Consider the following 19,284-nt stretch of genomic DNA (forward strand, 5'->3'; position numbering starts at 1 on the left):
AAGCTGGATTCAGAAGAGGACATGGAACAAGGGATATCATTGCTGATGTCAGATGGATCTTGGCTCAAAGCAAAGAATACCAGAAAGATGTTTACCTGTGTTTTATTGACTGTGCAAAAGCATTTGATTGTGTGGATCATAACAACTGTGGATAATATTGAGAAGAATGGGAATTCCAGAACACTTAATTGTACTCATGAGGAACCTAGACAAGTGAACAGAACAAGGGGACACTGCATGGTTTAAAATCAAGAAGAGAGTGTGTCAGGGTTGTATCCTTTCACCATACTTAAACTCACTACCGTCGAGTAGGTCCCAACTCATAGCAATCCCTCCTTGGGTTTCGAAGGCAGTATCTCTATGGAAGTAGATTGCTCACTCTTCCTTCTGAGGAGTGGATGGTGGGTTTGACCACTAGCCTTCTGATTAGCAGTCAGATGCCTTAAGCACTACACCACCAGAGCCCCCTCCCTATTCTATCTATATGCTGAGCAAATAATCTGAGAAGCTGGACTATATGAAGAAGAACGTGGCATCAAGATTGGTGGAAGAATCATTAACAACCTGCGATATGCTGATGATACAATTTTGCTTACTGAAGGTGAGTATGACTTAAAGCACTTACTGATGAAGATTGAAGAATACAGTCTGCAGTATGGATTACATCTCAATATAAGGAAAACAGAAATAATCACAACTGGACCTATAAACAGCATCACAGTAAATGGAGAAAAGATTGAAATTGTCAAAGACTTCACATTGCTTCGTTCTACAATTGACGCCAACGGAAGCAGCAGTCAGGACATCAGACAACATATAGCACTGGGCAAGTCGACTGCAAAGGATCTGAGAAGCAAAGATGTTTCCTTCAGGATTAAGGTTCACCTGACACAAGCCATGATATTTTCATTCGTCTCATATGCCTGTGAGAGCTGAACAATGACCAAGGAAGACTGAAGAAGATGCTTTTGAGTTGTGGTGCTGGTGAAGAATGCTGAAAGTACCATGGACTGCTTAAAGAACTAAAAAATCTGTCCTGGAGGAAGTGCAGCCAGAATGTTCCTAGGAAGCGAGAATGGCCAGACTTCATCTCATCTATTTTGGTCATGTTGTCAGAAGGGATCATTCCCTGGAGAAGGATGTCATGCTTGGTAAGGTGGAGAGTCGACGAAAGAGGGGAAGGCCCCCAACAAGATGGATTGACACAGTGGCTGCCGCAGTGGGCTCAAGTAGAGCAAGGATCACAGAGCTGGCGCAGGACCAGGCGTTGTTTTGTTTTGCTGTGCGTAGGGTGGTCCCTATGAGTCGGAGGTGACTCAGTGGCACCTAACAACAACATTGTGTTGTGCATTCCCACTGGTAGTATTTGAAAGTCCCTGTTACCTCACAGCCTTGTCAACAAAATATGTTGACAAACTTATGGATTTTTACAAGTCTGATATAGGAGAAATGTATTTTAGTTTAGTTTTTATTTCTTTTATAAATAAGTTAGAATACTTTTTTAATATGTTTAAGGACCGTTTGCATTTCTTTTTCTGTGAACTGCCCTTTGCATACCTTTTCATTGCTAGTCCTTCCTCTTCCCCCATTCCCCTCAGTTTTACAGCTTTTCACATTAGAGAATTCTTTGCAAATAAATATTTTAGGCATAATGGACCACCTACATTTCTGTCACCTATTTTTTTTTTAATTTAATATAAAAATCATTCTTACCTCATTGCCATAAAAAACAGTCTGGTAACTAAGTTTGACCCCTGACTTAGATATTTGATCCATTTGAAATTTATCCTTGTATATGGTGTGAAGAATGTATTCAATACATATTTTTTTTCTTTTACATATTTTGCCTTTAAAAAGCTTTCATTGTGCAAATTTTCAAACATACTAAAAAGTAGAAAGAATAGTATTTCTATGTATCCTTCACCCAGCTTCAAGTTATCAACAAACAGCTGTTCTTGTTTTTTCTATCTTGTTTCCCCTCTCTTCTCAGCTGCCAACACTTTTTTCTTCCCCATTAGATTATTTTAAAGTAAATCCCAGACAATATCTCTTTTTATTCAATCTTTTGTATATATAATGTATGCTCATTTATGTATTTCTAAAGTTTTAGTTAAAATAGAATGTGTACACTTTTGTGTAATGTAAACGAGTTTTGCAAATTGAGCACGCTTGAGTAACCAGCACTCAGATCCAGAAACAAAGCATTAACAGATCCAGAACCCTCTTCATGCCCACATCTAGTCCCTTTACAGGTAAATATCATCTTAACTTATAACACCATAGTTTAGTTTAATTATTTTTTTAAACATTTTATGGACTTATACACAAAAGTATGTATACATACACAAAAGTATGTATCTTTTGTGAAGGTTTCACTTTTTGAAAACATAATAATACCATTAACATACTTTTAAAAATATAATATTCATTGTATGATGTGTTATCAAATACTTATCTGTTTTCACAGTGGTCTCATAAATGTCTTTGCACAGGTGGTTTGTTCAAATTGTGATCCAAACAAAGTCCATATTGTATTTGGTTGATAATGTTTAGTATCAACAAAAGTCACCTTTAATTTTGTTCCCCTTTCCTCTTTCTTCTTTTCTCTTTGCTGTTGAAGAAATCAGGTGATTAATTCTCTCCCTCTTTTTTTTTTTTAAAAAGCATACAAGAACAGTTTATTGTTCTAATCAAATAAAGCTAAACTCAGAAGCTGATTCATATTTATTAAAATGAATATTCATTCTTGTGTTATAGATTAATTAGACAAAAAAAGTAGACTGCCTACATAAATGATTATATTAGTTAAGGCTGTTTTAGTAATAGAAACCAATTTTGAACTAGCTTCAGGAGAAAGGGGTTATAGACAGTTATTGGGGTAGCATCAAGGGATGAACTGCAGTTACTACCTGCTCTGAGCATCTTAAGGGCTGGTATTAGGCTTCAACTTGCTTTGTTTTTGCCTCTCTAAAGCATTTCCATGTGGAGGAACTAGGATCAGTGGTAGTTCTGGGGTTATCCTTTCTTTTTTAATTTGTTACTTGTTGAAGCAATTAGTCATTAGTCTGGATTATGCTGCTTGCATCCAAGGGATGTTGTTTAATATGTTTTCCTAACCACTGTCAACAATTGATTTGACCACAGAACTCCTTGACTTTTATATTGTTTTAATAAATACTAATGCTCTGGTGGCGTAGTGTGTAAGGCATTCGGCTGCTAACCAGAAGGTTGGCAGTTCAAACCCACCAGCCACTCCACAGAAGGAAGACTGGGCAATCTACTTCTGTAAAGATTTACCGCATTGGAAACCCAAAGCAGGTCTCCATGAGTCAGAATCGACTCAATGGCAGTGAGTTTGGTTAATGTCCCATTAAGGAGCTTTGATGGCTCAGTGGTTGAGCTCTTGACTGCTTAGCAGCTAAGCACTCAACCACTGCATCACCAGGGCTCTCGTATACATAGAATGTGGTTAATAAGTTTGTAATATCCAGTGAACATGCCTAGCAGTGGAGAACAGTGCAACTAGAGCACGTTTCTTAGGTTTGTATTCAAAGCAACAATGCATGCGTTGAAAAACATGTTTTCATTATTTATGTTTATCTTAAAGAACCTTTAATATTTTGAATAAAACAAGTTGATATTTTCATCAGCATATTTATGAAAATGAAGTATTCTTATATCCTTTCTCATTAATTATAGTGGTTTTGCTCTTTGTTTTTTTAAATAATAAACAGGATCCCTATCAAAGTTTGCCTTACCTGGGAAATCAGAAGTAGCATCTTCCTGCAACACGAGTAACACAAATATCTTCCAGAACTATGCAATGGAGGTATAGTTTTACTCAAAAGAGCATCTTTATATACTGCTTTATAAAATGTATATTCCTTAAATATTGATGATAGCAGACTGTAATAAAGGTTAAATTGTATCTATAGCAACTCTTCTTAAACTGATGTTGCTTTATTCACTGTGTAATTTGGAGTGTCTGAAAATCTCAGACTGTATATAAAATCTAAATAAACTTAAAATCCAGTTTTTAGATAGCCAGTATTTCAGATTATTAAAGACATACTCCTTTACCTAAACTGGAACAATTCTATGCTTACTTTGAGACTTTGTCAACATAGAAACTCATTTTCATGTTCAGTGTTTATATTTATCCCTTGGTATATATATATATATATGCTTTATTCGAATTTTTGTTTTACATCTTACACACTTAAAACTAATTCTGCTATGCAAGCAAATTTTCTTGGTGAGGTGCAGGGAATGGTTTTGGTTTGGGAAGAAGTTAACTACTTCTGTCACATTTTTCATTCTTTGTCTCTGTTTGATATAAATCTGTGCTGCGTATGCTCCTGTATCTTATGCTCTAACAATTAAAAAATTATATTCTTACACTTTAAAAAGTTTACCTGCTTTTTCTGTTAAAAAAAAAAATGCTTCCAAGTGTATTTGTGAACGTTATGCTATTTCATGCTAATTTGGATAAATCTGTAAAAAAAAAAATAAATAAATTTTCATAGAGCTAGAAAATACATGGATATTGATGCTGCACTTTACAAAGTTCCTGGTGACTTCAGGAATTTATATATTTTATTAATGTAATGACAGTGTTTATAGTTACCTACAGCAGTGCATCTTAAACTGCCCATAGTGACAGACTAGGGTTTTGTTGGGTTTTTTTTTTGTTTTTTTTTTTCTTTTTCTTTTTAATTGCCACTCTGTCATGGTTGATATTCTTGTAAAAAAAAAAAAAATACATTAGTCACATATTTAGATATTGCAGCAATATCAAATCATTTCAACTGTTTTAAAATCATCCTTTCAAGTTTATATATATATACACAAAACTTTCCATTGTGGTTTGGGTGAAAGTTTACAGAGCAAATTGGTTTTCCATTCAGCAGTTCACACACATTTTATTTCAAGACACTGATTGCAGCCCCCACGATATAATAGCACTCTTCCAGCTTCCTCCCTGTGCTTCCTGTTCCCAGTTGTCCTGCTTTCCTATCCCTTCCTGCCTTCTGAGCATTCTTCCTGGGCAAATGCTGCCCTTTTGATCTCATATGATTGATTGCTCTTTACTTATCTCTTCATAAACCTGTAAGAAACGGTTTGTAGGCCAGCACTGGTCAAGTGACCACACTTTGAATAGCAATGATAGGTAATTACAATTACCTGTTTTGTGTATTAACAAATTAATGCCAGCCATTAGCTTATTTTTTCATAACTTACAGTGGGAAAAAGTACTCATTTAAATGAAAGTTTCCCTTCCAGGCAAGAGTTTTGGAATAGATTAAGCTGAAATAGTAAGAGATAAGTGTATTATATAATGTGGTGAAAGTAATCCATTTGTTAGTTTTTCAATCAATTTATGAATTGAAAGGGTTTTTAATTCATACTATGCATTAACCACTTGCTTATAAAGTGCTATTTTCTCCCATAGGTTCTCATCTCAAGTTGCTCTCGGTGTCGAACTTGTGATTGTCTCGTCCATGATGAGGAAATCATGGCTGGCTGGACCGCAGATGATTCAAATCTCAATACTACATGTCCATTTTGTGGCAATCTTTTCTTACCCTTTCTGAATATTGAAATAAGAGATTTAAGACGACCTGGAAGGTAACAATTTATGCTTTCTTTTTCTTCATGTTTATGGGTCATGTTTCCTAGAATATCTCTTTTCTAAAAAAAGACTGCTTTGATTTACATTATAGGTACTTTTTGAAGTCAAGCCCATCTACAGAAAATTTGCATTTTCCATCTTCCTTTTCAAGTCAGACAAAGCAGTCTTGCATCTCAGCATCAGCTTCTGGTCTTAACACATCTGTTACCTCTGTCCAAGGGAACTTTGCTCTAAATAGGTAATTAAAAATATGTGGCATTATCTGTTTTAACAATAACAGAAGAAAAAAAAAGCTAACTTTGAGGTTTGATTTTCGAAACAACAGATTCATAACCTTAAAATCTTACTCTTAACTAAAACAACATTAAAATTGTTTAATAACATAAATATTTAAATTTAAAGTTATATTTTATGATTTATGAATCCCTACAGCTTAAGCTGTACTATGTATATCTATATATAATCTATCTATCTATCTAGATATAGATAGATAGATAGATATAGATATATATGATAATGTTTGTTACTATTTTAAAGGTAAATATTCTGTAGAACACTTGAAGTCTGTAATGACCATCTTCTCCTTATTTCAATCTCTTCAGGAATTAATACTTTGGAATATTTTATTTTATACTTAGCAATATTTAATAATCTAAGAATACATTTGGAGCTGTTACGGAAAATATCAAATTAAACTACGGCTTATACCAAACAACCCAAAGCCATGCCATCCAGTTGATTCCAATTCATAGTGACCCTGTAAGACAGTTAACTGCCCCACAGAGTTTCCAAATCTGCTTCTTTATGGAAGCAGACTGCTACTTCTTTCTCTCGCAGAGCAGCTGTTGGATTTCAACTGCTTTTGGTTAGCTCTGGTGGCATAGTGCCTAAAGCATCTGACTGCTAACCAGAAGACTGGCAGTTCAAACCTACTAGCCACTCCCCAGAAGGAAGGTTGGGCAATCTACTTCCATAGCGGTACCACCTCAGAAACCCAAGGAGGGTTCGCTATGAGTTGGATCCAGCTAGATTCGACGGCAATGAGTTTGGTTTTTTGGTTTAGACCATTTTAACCAGTGTAACCACAGAGCCACTAGGGAAGCTTAACCATCTCGTGACCTGTGGGACATATCACCCACCCAAGATGTTCAGCTTCTCAGGTTTCTTGGGAATTTGTTATCCCAGTTATATGTGCAGGGACTTGTATAACTACGTGAATCTGAAGAAATGGGCATTATCCTACCAATCCTACCTCTAGAGTACACTTGGGACATATGTAATTGAATCAGAATCCACATTACTTCAAAAAAATTTTTTTCATTCATTTTAGCATGACTTCCATTACTGGAAAACATCAACAAAAAAATTCAAAGCAGAAAATAGTCATGAAGGGTTAAGGTTTATACAGTAAGCCTAGTATGAGTAAATATGTGCTTAAAACAAATGCAGAAATCAACTCCATTTTGTCAGAGTGCCAAGTAGGCCATATATAGCTAAGTGGGTAAAGACATATCAGTAGCTGCATGTGCAAAAGAAGATGCCTGCATAGTACCAGCAGATTCACCTGTTTGATCCTGATCTTAGGTAGCAAGTCCAGAAATCTGTGAGTGTGTGTTCTTTCATCATAGCTCTGTTGTAGCTCTTTCCTTGACTGTTTCTCACGGTAGCCTGTAACATCCTGAAGGAATAGGTACTTATTTTTTCTGCTTTGTATCCCCATGGGCTAATGTACCTCCTACTGTATAAAAGTTATCCACTAAGTATTTTGAGTAAATGAACTGAATCTTGAATATTTATGAATTCACTGGATAAAAAGGACATTTAACATGCCTAGACTACTTAAAAATGTATCTTCTTTCCCAGCTAAAGCCTAAGTAGCATTTTTCCTTTGATTTACTTTGCTATATCCAGCCCTTATTCTGAAGAGAAAAATAAGGTTCTTCTGGATGAAGTAAAGTAAGTCTAAACACTGATACAGTTTTTTCTTTTTTCCATTGCCCAAGCATATCCATACCACAGGAAAATTCATGTGCCCGAAGTATTCAGATCCCTGCTGACAGATCAAAAGCAACTATGTCAAAATGTCCAGTATTCCCAATGGTCAGGAGTATTAGTACTTATGGTCCCTTGGATAAGGAAGAAACTGGAGGACAGAAGCTCATTCCAACAGGCAGCCTGCCAGCTACTTTACAAGGAGCTACAGTATGTTGAGTTGTTTGTTTAATTTTGACACTTGAAGTTTATTCCCCTTATCCTCAATAGCCTTATTAGCTTCAATTTTACTATTATCAAGAAGAATCTCTAATGTCATGATAAAATTATAGTACCTTTCTACTTATATGGAAATCATTGACAGGACTTTACAAAAATGCTTTAGTATCATTATTCTCACATTTGCTATTTATGGTTTTTATTTATTCAACAGGATTCTTTAGGATTAGAATGGCACCTCCCAAGTCCAGAACCTATCACTGTTCCGTATCTTAGTCCTTTAGTGGTATGGAAGGAACTTGAAAGCTTATTGGAAAATGAAGGCGATCATGCAATAACAGTGGCAGACTTTGTGGACCATCATCCAATTGTTTTTTGGAACCTGGTGTGGTATTTTAGACGTCTAGACTTGCCCAGTAACTTACCTGGATTAATTCTTTCTTCTGAGCATTGTAACAAGTATTCAAAGGTATGAGCGTAAATATTAATGTAAAAACAGTATTACTTTCACCATTGTAATGCTTGCATATGCCTAATCATTTAATTTCATGTTAAGTAGTTTTAATAACTATCTGAATAATTAAATCAGTAGAATTACTTTAACTACATTCACAATAATTTTTTTCATCTTACAATCTACCAGTAAGGCAAAGTCATCTTTTTAGCCTTCTTGTAAAATTTAGAAACTCTAAAATTGAGTTTGAATTTTTTATAGGTTGAAGAATAAACTGATAATGAATCTTTTAAGAAGGGCTTATGAGTTAGTCTCACTTTGAAACAAACATACGTATTCAAACTTTGCCTGGTCTCTAACACTCATGTTTCATACCTCCTTTAAAAACAAACCTAATGTTTTTTAAAGAGATGTCTGTAATTCATATCGCAATTATGTACCACTATTCTCCATTCCTTTGCTCTGAATTTGCTTAACATTTAGGCAGTTTGTTACGTGTTAATTTGTGTTTTTGATATATTGTTCTATAAAAATATTGTTAGTTTTTCATGTACTGTCACCACCACTGTGTTGCAAAGTCTCTGTGTTTTAGGGACTTTGCCTTCTACCTTCTTATACTTCATGTCAATGATTGTTCAAGCACTTTGGATTTTTAGTACACAATAAATAAGTGATCAAAAGGTTAACTCAGTCAGGGTCATCTGGGCTAGGATGTCTTGGGCTAATACAGAATGGGACTCCTGGATTCATCTTTCTGTGGACCATCATGACGTGAGCAGGGCAAGGTTTCCCTTCATGGTATCCATTCTCACTGATCTTGGTAACTTGTTAAATCTTATGCTGATGCTACCTTAGAGGTCGTTAGCTTCTCAGTTGAGCACATCTTCTCTCGGGAGGTATAAAATGCATGCAAATCAGTCATTTTATGTTCTCTTTTCTCTCTTGCCACACATACATCCTAAAAAAGTATTTTGTAAAGATCTTTACAGTATTTACAAAAAATATCATGCAAGGATCATTAATGAATGTTTGCTTCTACAACACAGATTCCCCGCCACTGTATGTCTGAAGATAGTAAATATGTTTTAATTCAAATGTTATGGGACAATATGAAATTACATCAAGATCCAGGACAACCTTTGTATATCCTCTGGAATGCCCACAGTAAGTGCCATCATGGCATACTGACTTGGATTATATGAGCTCTATCTGCTTATAAGCTCTGTCTGCTTTAAATAGCCTAAACTAATGTATAACTGACTTGTATTTTACTACTACTTTTTGTCTTACAGGTCAAAATCGTACTCTTTTGTTTGAGAGTGAGTGTTAAGTTTGATGTTTTTAGTGCTACTTCTGTGGAGGTCAAGGCTTCTTTTTGGAGGCGTGCTGTGTATGTGCTGGAGGGGTTCTATTTTGTAGAGTTTCAGCACATTGCTTGTCCCAACTTCCTCTTTTTCTTTTTATGTTTTTTTTTTTGTTTGTTTCCATTCCAGGCTGCTGATTTAGAATCTCCTTCAGGGGTATATTAAGGGGAACAATATTTTGTTATTATCTACTTAAGGCCACAAAAAGCTTTAAGCTTGTTTTTGTCATTAGTTGTCTTATTTTTTTTTCCCTTTTTGCTTTTTCATTCTTAGATTTCTATTCCTTTCTTTCTTTGTTATCCTTCATTTATTTTTGATGCTTTGTAATTTCCTTAATAGCTGTAATTACTCATTTTCTTTCTCCTTTCTACACAGAACATTTTTCCTTCATTTGAACTTCTGTTCTTTTGCAGCCCAAAAGTATCCAATGGTCCATTTATTGCAAAAAGGTGATAACTCATTTAACCAGGAACTATTAAAAAGTATGGTAAAAAGCATTAAAATGAATGATGTCTATGGACCAATGAGTCAGATTTTAGAGACACTGAGTAAGTGTCCACATTTTAAAAGACAGCGGTAAGTCATTATCTTAAGTGAATATATTGTTCCTCTACGCTGATTCATACTGTTTGTTTAGTAATTTATTAGAATAGTTCCTGCTTACATTACCATAACAGATTTTGTAGAATATTTATTGACTATATGAATACTAATATGTCCCTCACTTCCCTTCTCCTCATAGGAGTTTGTACAGAGAAATACTATTTCTGTCACTTGTGGCATTGGGAAGAGAAAACATTGATATAGGTAATTCAGTATTTTATATATTTAATATTTATATATTGTAGTATTGTTTTTAAAGTGTTTTTATATTGGTAGTCTTTGTTGTTGTTGTTGTTGTTATGTGCCATTGAGTCGGCCCCGACTCATAGCGACCCCTCCTTGGGTTTCCGAGGCAGTATCACTACGGAAGTAGGATTGCCCAACCTTCCTTCCGAGGAGTGGCTGGTGGGTTTGAACCGCCAGCCGTCTGGTTAGCAGGCAAGTGTCTTAGCCACTATGCTACCAGTCTTTATTAGTATATTAATACCCTATTAAAAGAAGAATTGTTGCTTTGATCCTTTTCATCTAATGTAAAAGGTACTTTGATACTTTGGTCACGATAGTAATAATAATTCAGTTTCCTCATATGCACACAAAAGTTGTATAATGAAAAAGGAAGCCAGAGAATCAATGCATTCAAATTGTGGTGTTGGCAAAGAATATTGAATGTACTGTGGACTTCCAAAAGAACGAACAGATCAATCTTAGAAGATAAACAACCAGAATGTTCCTTAAAAAATGAAGATGGTGAGACTTTGACTTGGTTACTTTGGACATGTCAGGGAAGATCAATTGCTAGAAAAAGGATATCATGTTTAGTAAAGTAGAGGGCCAGTAAAAACAAAGGAAACTCTCAATGAGAGGGACTGACACAGAGGCTATAAAACTAGACTCAAGCATACCAGTGATCATGAAGATGGCACACGACCAGGCAGCGTTTCATTCTGTTACACATAAGGTCACCATGAATCGGAGTCAACTTGTTGGCAACTAACAGGAAGTAATAATGAATAATGCTGACAAACAATAAAAGCTAACATTTTTGAGGGGTTACTGTGTACCTCACACTGTAACAGATGTTTTCCATGTATTATATAATTTCCCCCCAACAAAAGCCCACTGAGATAAATACTATTATAATCCACATATTGTTTAGGAGACTGAGGATCTGAAAGCTTAAGTAACTTAATCTCAGGTTTTACAGTAAGTAATAGAGCCATGTTTAAACCAAAAATAAACAAACAAACTCACTGCCATCGAGTTGATTCCTACTCATAGTGACCCCTATCAAGGCAGTAAATCCTTAAGGAAGTAGATTGTCCTCTCTTCCTCCCGCGGAGCTGCTGGCAGGTTTGAACCTCCAGCCTTCTGGTTAGCTGTCAAATGGCTTAGGCACTGCACTACCAGAGCTCCTTATTTAAACCAAGCAGTTTTAATTTCTGATCCTGTATTTTTAACCATAATATTATATCTACTAATGGTAGCATAATGCCTAAGGCACTTGATTGCTAACCAGAAGGCTGGTGGTTCAAACCCACCAGCCACCCCTCGGAAGGAAGGTTGGGCAATCTACTTCCGTAGTGATACTGCCTCGGAAACCCAAGGAGGGGTCGCTATGAATCGGGTCCGAATCAACGGCATATAACAACAAAAACAACAATGGCCTTAAGCTTCTTTCAGAAAGAATTTAAGTATCTAAATATTTTAGGAGGTGCCAAACATTTTGGTTAATCATCATCTTCTCCCTATTATGCTTGGCTGCCTTTAAACTTTCACTTCCAAGTCCTAAGAAAGGACAGAAATACCCCCTAAAAAAAAAAAAAGAAAAGAAAATTGATGGTAGGCTTGATTTTAGAGCAGAGTTTTGACACTGTGTTTGAGAATTAATAATATTGTGAATAGGCTGATAATAATTAATACTTGTAATTCATCTGACTTGAATGGTATTTGACTTGAGTGCCCTATTTGAGCTAATTTGCCAGTTTATGAGAGAATATGTAAAAGGCCATATGCTATTAGGTGGTTGTACTTTGTCTTAACAAAAAACAAATCTAATTCTTTTTCATTAACCCTTTGAGTGGCTTTCAAAGTGCTGTGACATTTGCCACAGCCATTTATTATTGGCATCAAAGTAAAAAGGATGATGTTATATAATGATCATATGTAGTATTACAGGTTGCTTAGTCAGACCAGATGGAGCATGAATAGAGAGCAAGGGCTCTCCTTGTGTTAATGGGTTCCCAACAAATTCACTGGGGTTTGGGAGACTAGTGAGTAAGGGAGAGATCTAAGAGCAACTACCCCTTACTAGATATCTCAAGATACCATCTGACCAGAGATGACTTGTGCCACTAGGAATTGTCAGCCTTGTAGCAAGGGTATTTATGAGTGAAATGGCAAGCAGCTTAGAGAAAGGAATTACTAGATATGTATGGTATTTTAAATAAAACAAACATTTAAAGGATAAAGTCACTTATTTCTTTAGAAGGAGAAAATCTGTGCATATAAGAGAGTGGGAAATTAGCTCCACATTATGGAGATCTGGCAGGGCAGTGGCCAAAGCATTCAGCTGCTAACCAAAAGATAAGCAGTTCGAACCCACTCCATGGAAATAAGTTAAGGCAGTCTGCTTCCATAAAGATGTACAACCTTGGAAACACAGTGGGACAGTTGTACTCTGCCCTGTAGGGTTGCTGTGACTTGGAATCAACTTGAGAGCTGTGGGTTAAAATGACCTTAAAAGATTTAGCTATAAATCCAAGCTAGACAGAGATTCTTGTTCATCACCTTTATATAAAAAAAAAAAAAAAAAGTATGACCCAGAGAAATGGAATCCAAGAACACTGCACTCAGAAGTCACATTAAGGTGGTGATCAACTAGTTGAAATAAAATTAGGAAAATTTGGAGAAAGTTGCCATGGAAAAGTAAGACATTTAGAATTAAGGACTATTTGATAGATAAGGCTAAAGGAAAGATAGCTATTGGTGTTTAGCCTATAATTTTATATGTAAAAGCATATTGTATAAATCTGGTGAGCTGGCCTTTTCATTAAAAAGAAAGCAATAATGAAGGAATTAATTTACTATACCGCAGACACAAATAGGTTGATAACAAAAAGACAGTACATACACCATGCAAATAGTAACCAAAAGAGAGCTGGAACAGCTATACAAATATCAAAGAAGGACATATCATAATGATAAAAGTGTCAGTATATCAAGAGGATATAACAGTTATAAACAGCTAAACACCTAAGAATAGAGTCCCAAAACACATGAAATAAAAACTGACAGAATTGGAGGGAGAATGAGACAATTCAGCAATAATAGCTAGATATTTCAGTACCTTCCTTTCAGTAATGGCTAGAACCAACAAGAGAAAATCAGAAAGAAAATAAAGACTTGAACAACACTGTAAACCAACTAGAGCTAACAGCCATCTACAGAACACTCCAGCATCAGCAGATGACACATTCTTCTTCAGTGCATATAGAACATTCTCCAGGATAGACCATATGTTAGGTCCTAAAAAAGATGTCTCAATAAACTTAAGAGATTTGAAAGCATACAAAATATGTTCTCCAACCACAGTGGAATGAAATTAGAAGTCAATAATATAAGGAAATTTGGGAAATTCACAAATATGTGGAAATTAAACAACATACTCCTAAATAACCATTGGGGCAAAGAAGTCTCAAGGGAATTAGGAAATACTTTGAGATGATTGAAAACAGAAATAACAACATACCAAAACTTACAGGATGCAATGAAAGCAGAGCTCAGAGGGAACTGTATAGCTGTCAATAAGTAAATTAAAAAAGAAAGACCTCAAATCTATAACCTAACCTTCCCCCTTAAGAAACTAAGGAAAAGAAGCAAACCCAAAGCAAGCAGAAGGAAGGAAATAAAGATCAGAGCAGAAATAAATGTGAATTATAGAACAGAGAAAACCAAATGAAAATTGGTCCATTGACATGGTTGCAAGGGACATCAGCCTCAATTGGTATAACATACTACAGAAAAACATTGTTCTACGTCCTACTTTGGTAAGTAGTGACTAGAATCTTAAAAACTTGCAAGCGGCCATCTAGAGGCAACAATGATTTTCTCCTCATACAGAGCAAAGAGGAATGAAGAAAAGCAAAGACATGTGGAAACAATTAGTCCAAGGGACTAGTAGACCATGTGATCCTCAGCTTACTAGATGGCACCCAGCTACCACTGTCAGCCACTTAGAGGGGGATCAATGCAGGAGATCCTGACTAGAGTGGGAGAACAATGTGGAACAAAACCCAAAATCATTATTTAAAAAAAAAAAAGGACCAGGTTTACTGGTCTGATAGAGCCTGGTGAGACCCCTGAGACTATGGCCCCTACTTACCCTTCAGCTCTGGAACTGAACTCACTCCTGTGGGTTCTAGCCAAAATAGATAGGCATAAGGAGCAACATTTATATCAGATGGATACAGTCCTTGGAGCAGTCAGTCAATCATGGAAGAACAGAAGGACAGTCTTTACACAGGGAGATACTTTGGGGGGTTGGAGTGCATGGGAGGGAAGAACACAGGGAAGAGGCAACTACAGGGAGGAAGTGGGAAGAGAGCTGTTACACTGTGGAGAATTACAGTCACTGTCACGAAACAAAATGTGTATGAACTGCTGTCTGGAAAATGAATATGCTCTATTAACTTTCACAAAAATCACAATAAAAATTTTAAAAAGAAAAGTTGGTTCATTGAAAAGATCAACAAAATTGATAAACCTTTAGCTGGACAGACCAAGAAGAGAGAAGATTCAAATGATTAAAGTCAGAATTGCAAGAAGGAACATTACTACTGACCTTAAAAGAAATAAACAGGATTACAAGGGAATAGGAGCTCTGGTGGTGCAGTGCCTAAGGTACTTGACTGCTAACCAGAAGGCTGGTGGTTCAAACCCACCAGCCACTCCTCGGAAGAAAGGACAATCTACTTCCTTAGTGATACTGCCTCAGAAACCCAAGGAAGGGTCGCTATGAGTTGGATCCGACTCGACAGCAATGAGTTCGGTTTGGTTTTTGGTATCAAAATCAAAAACTGGTGTGTGTGTCAGAAGACATCATCAGGAACATGAAAAGAAACCCACAGAATGAAAGAAGATATTTACAAATCACATATCTAGTAAAGATTTAGTATCCAGAATATATTTTAAGAACTCTTACAATTCAACAATGAAAACAAATAATCCCATTTAAAAATGGGCAAAGTATTTGAATGGACATTTCTGCAGAGAATATATACAAATGGCCAGTAAGCATATGAAAAGATGCTCATGATGAGTAGTCACTAGGAAAATGCAACTCAAAATGACAATGATATCCTGATATCCACTAGGATGGCCATGAAAAAAAACAAAGAAGGAAAATAACAAGTGTTAGCAAAGCTGTGGGGAAATTGGAACCCTCATATATTACTGATGGGAATAAAAATGGTGCAGCCTCTGTGGAAAGCAGTTTGATAGTTCTTCAAAATGTTAAACATAGTTACTGTATGACCCAATAATTCCAATCTTAGGTATATACCCAAGAGAATTGAAAACATATTCATATAAAAACTTGTGCATGAATGTTCATAGCAGCATAATTCATAAGCAGTAAAAAATAGAAACAACTCAAATATCTATGAACAGATAAATGGATAAACAAAATGTGATATACCTATACAATTGAATAGTAGTCAGCCATAAAAAGGAATAAAAACATTTTCGTTGATCTTGGTGGAAAATGCCATTATTTATTCTTACTTCTTTTATTATTGATGGCATATTAAAAGCAAAGTACAAAAAACAGCATGTGTCATATTTGGTGATTTGTAATAGCTTTACTTGGTAATACTAACAGTTGACATTTTTAAACTATTAAGTTTCACTGGTCTGTACAATCTAGCTCTAAAATTTTGTAAACTCAAAGGTTCTTCTTCCAGCTCTGAACTTCTGTGGTCTTTGGATGACAGAAATGACCTAGTGATTCTTTCTTGGCCTCTAATTTCATGATTCGGTAATACTTTAGAAATTTTATTGCCAATATAAGATGGGAATTTCCTCATATCTTTACTTCTTCATGAATTTTTGCAGATGCCTTTGATAAAGAATACAAGATGGCATATGATCGACTCACACCTAGTCAAGTCAAGAGTACACACAACTGTGATAGACCACCAAGTACTGGGGTGATGGAATGTCGAAAAACCTTTGGAGAACCTTATCTTTAAGATGTGTGTGTGGGTGTGTGTATGTTCAATATGTATTATATAGTTAGTGTATAAAATAACTTTTAGATTCTAAAATTTTTTGCTTCGATTTTTGAAAATACATTTGTAAATGGTTCAGAAGGTGCAGATTAGCTTTGTATATGTACAGAATGTTTTAAGAAGAGATTAGAAATAATTGAGGAGAGAGCCACTTTGTTTCCTATTTCTTTTGTTTTCCCCCTTTAACTCCTCTGTAATAAATAATTATTTTTGTTATGAAGAAATCCCTAAACAAAATTAGTTGCCATAAAATAACTATTTTATGGTTTCTCTTGGAAGAGACAGATTGAAAAATCATGTATGGAACCTAAACAGAAACGTAAGATCAAAGTATTCCCTGTTTTCATAGCTATTCAAATGTTTTAACCATAAAGTTGTATTATATATATTTTAAATTGTTTATAGTAAGTTCATATTTTTTTAATTTTTAAACTTAATATAGCAAATGTAAAATTAAGTACTTATTTTCCTTGTCTGCTGCTATTTGAAGTACCTGGTCTGGCTGCAGAACTCTGTATATATATGTATGTCATCTATCTATATAAATATATATATATAAATTTTTTTTTAATTTGGAAGAATGATCCAAAAATGTCAGTGCTAATGTCAGTGTTGTCCTAGGATTGCATGTTAGTATCATAGTCTGTGACTGCAGTGAGTAATGTACAGGGTAGTGAGCACTGCCCAGACTAACTCATTGTTCCTCATGCAAGGAAAGCCGGAGAGGTTCCAGGTCTGCATTTGAAAACTCAGGTTCAACAAACCATGATTCAAAATGTTTCTTTATTGCTAATATATACATACAGTATACATGGAAAATAGTTTACAAAGTATTCTACATGAGAATTTACATTAGGAAATATGTCAGACAATTGAGCTTATCCTAAAATTTACCCTTATTTTCGTATCTAAAATATTAAGTCTAATGTAAGTTATACTACAGAATATTTATCTGGATTATGACCTACTATGGTATTCTGTTAATACTATATATAAATATTCAAAATATTTTTTCAAAGGTAGAAATATAGTGTTCTCTAAAAGTATAGCCAGGTAGAATTTCCCATATTGAGGAATTTGGCTTTTTCAACAGGCCTTCAGAATCTGAAGTTTGTGGAATCTAAAATCCAGAAGTAGCCAGAAATCAGACAATAAATTGAATGTTTAAATATCAGTAGTATTTAAAAAGACTAAAAATATATTTTAGTCCCATTATTTCTAATGTCACTTTCTTTGGATAATTTCTGATAGAGGAAATGTATCCTTTGGCTGTTAGAATTACAGATTTTCAGTATGTGTATGTGTACATTTGCACACATTGCACTAATAAAGGAATTCTCTAGCCAGTTTGAAAGAAAAAAAAGGATGATCCCAAATTAGGTGTGTAAAGCCAGCAGACTCCACGCCACTTGGACTGGGGATGTCTCAGAGACTAGAATCAGTTCACATGCAGAAAAGCCACCTGTAGAGCTCGCACCATTAGTGAATAGCACCAAGCTAAAACATCTCACAGCTTTCTATGCTGGGAAATAATGGAGAAAGTTTAAAAATATAAAACTGTCAGCTCAGTTAGTTTGTGGCTGAACTTGTTTACTTGAAAAATCTGGTGCTATGCACATGTATCTGCCTCCCCTTTGTAAATACCACCCCAATTTTACCCTTCCTTACAATTCACATCCAGGCTTCACATTCTAATTGAGGCTTATGTTCTCAAAATCATTTGAAAGTTGTCAAATGAGAGAAACATTTGATAGGTGAAGCTTTTGGCATTGGCGGTAAACAGCCTTCCTAACAGGGTTCAGGGGTTATATTACCTTTCTTTTTTTATTACCCTGAGAGCAATTTTCACTATTGTTTATCTTTTCTTTACTATGAGTACTCTATAAGAATCATAGATTATTGATTTGAAATATCTGGCCAAAAAAGAGTGAGTTAAAACCCATTCTTTATGGTTCAAATGCATTTGGAAAGTGAATGTAATTTCCCTTCCCCCCAAATTGTGTTTCTCCTTTTGGATGAGGTTTTGTTCTCCCTACATTTGATCCCCAGGGAATATTATTTGCATAATATTTAAAAATAAAACTTAAAACATGAATAGAAAATGGTAAAACCTGCTCAGAAGAAAATATGGATCATCCTTTAAAATAACTCTATACAAACTTTTCTTCCATTTTCTCTGTTGACAGTACATTTTGGAGAATCATGGCCAATCGTGTTGGAGAGAAATGCTCTTTTACTCTCTCTTATTTTCTTACTCTTAGTTTTGTTTATATGTTTAAATTGTTGAAAATAAACCATGCTGTGTGCTGGTACAGTTTGTTTACTACTTCCTCTGCTTTGTTTTGAATGTCATACTCCCTTATATTCTGTATCATATTTCAAATAGTCAACTCTTCTTCCCATTGCCAGATAGTCTTGTAGCTCTTCATCTTCTGATTTTTATCTTTTTTCCCCTCCCTAGTTTTTGGGAGGATTTTACTTGCCTTAAAACTCTACATCAAACCCAAAACCCATTCCCATGGAGTCAGTTCTGATTCAGTGACCTTAAAGGGCAGAGTAGAACTATCCCCATATGTTTTCCAAGACTGTAATATTTATGGAAGCAGATTGCCACATCTTTCTGCCATAAATCAGCTTGGTGGGCTCTAACCACCAGCTTTTGGTTTGCAGCTAAGCACTTAACTACTGTGCCATCAGTGCTTCTTAAAACTCTAAACACCACCATCTTATTTT

The 19,284-nt window shown here is 35.3% G+C and overlaps 1 protein-coding gene across 1 annotated transcript in view; it reads left to right on the plus strand.

Moving 5' to 3' along the window:
• The window catches only part of DENND4A (DENN domain containing 4A), a 116,610-nt gene extending 100,098 nt beyond the window's left edge, over positions 1 to 16,512 (plus strand). Inside the window, exons 23-31 of the mRNA XM_007957591.2 lie at positions 3,735 to 3,829; positions 5,453 to 5,628; positions 5,724 to 5,870; positions 7,636 to 7,834; positions 8,058 to 8,312; positions 9,344 to 9,461; positions 10,075 to 10,237; positions 10,404 to 10,468; positions 16,376 to 16,512. Coding sequence (XP_007955782.1) covers positions 3,735 to 3,829; positions 5,453 to 5,628; positions 5,724 to 5,870; positions 7,636 to 7,834; positions 8,058 to 8,312; positions 9,344 to 9,461; positions 10,075 to 10,237; positions 10,404 to 10,468; positions 16,376 to 16,512 — 1,355 coding nt within the window. The remainder of the gene's footprint in view (positions 1 to 3,734; positions 3,830 to 5,452; positions 5,629 to 5,723; positions 5,871 to 7,635; positions 7,835 to 8,057; positions 8,313 to 9,343; positions 9,462 to 10,074; positions 10,238 to 10,403; positions 10,469 to 16,375) is intronic.
• Positions 16,513 to 19,284: the final 2,772 nt, after the last annotated feature.

Source organism: Orycteropus afer, unplaced genomic scaffold (assembly GCF_000298275.1).
Source record: "Orycteropus afer afer isolate SDZICR_OR568_19922 unplaced genomic scaffold, OryAfe1.0 scaffold00015, whole genome shotgun sequence".
Classification (NCBI taxonomy): Eukaryota; Metazoa; Chordata; class Mammalia; order Tubulidentata; family Orycteropodidae; genus Orycteropus; species Orycteropus afer.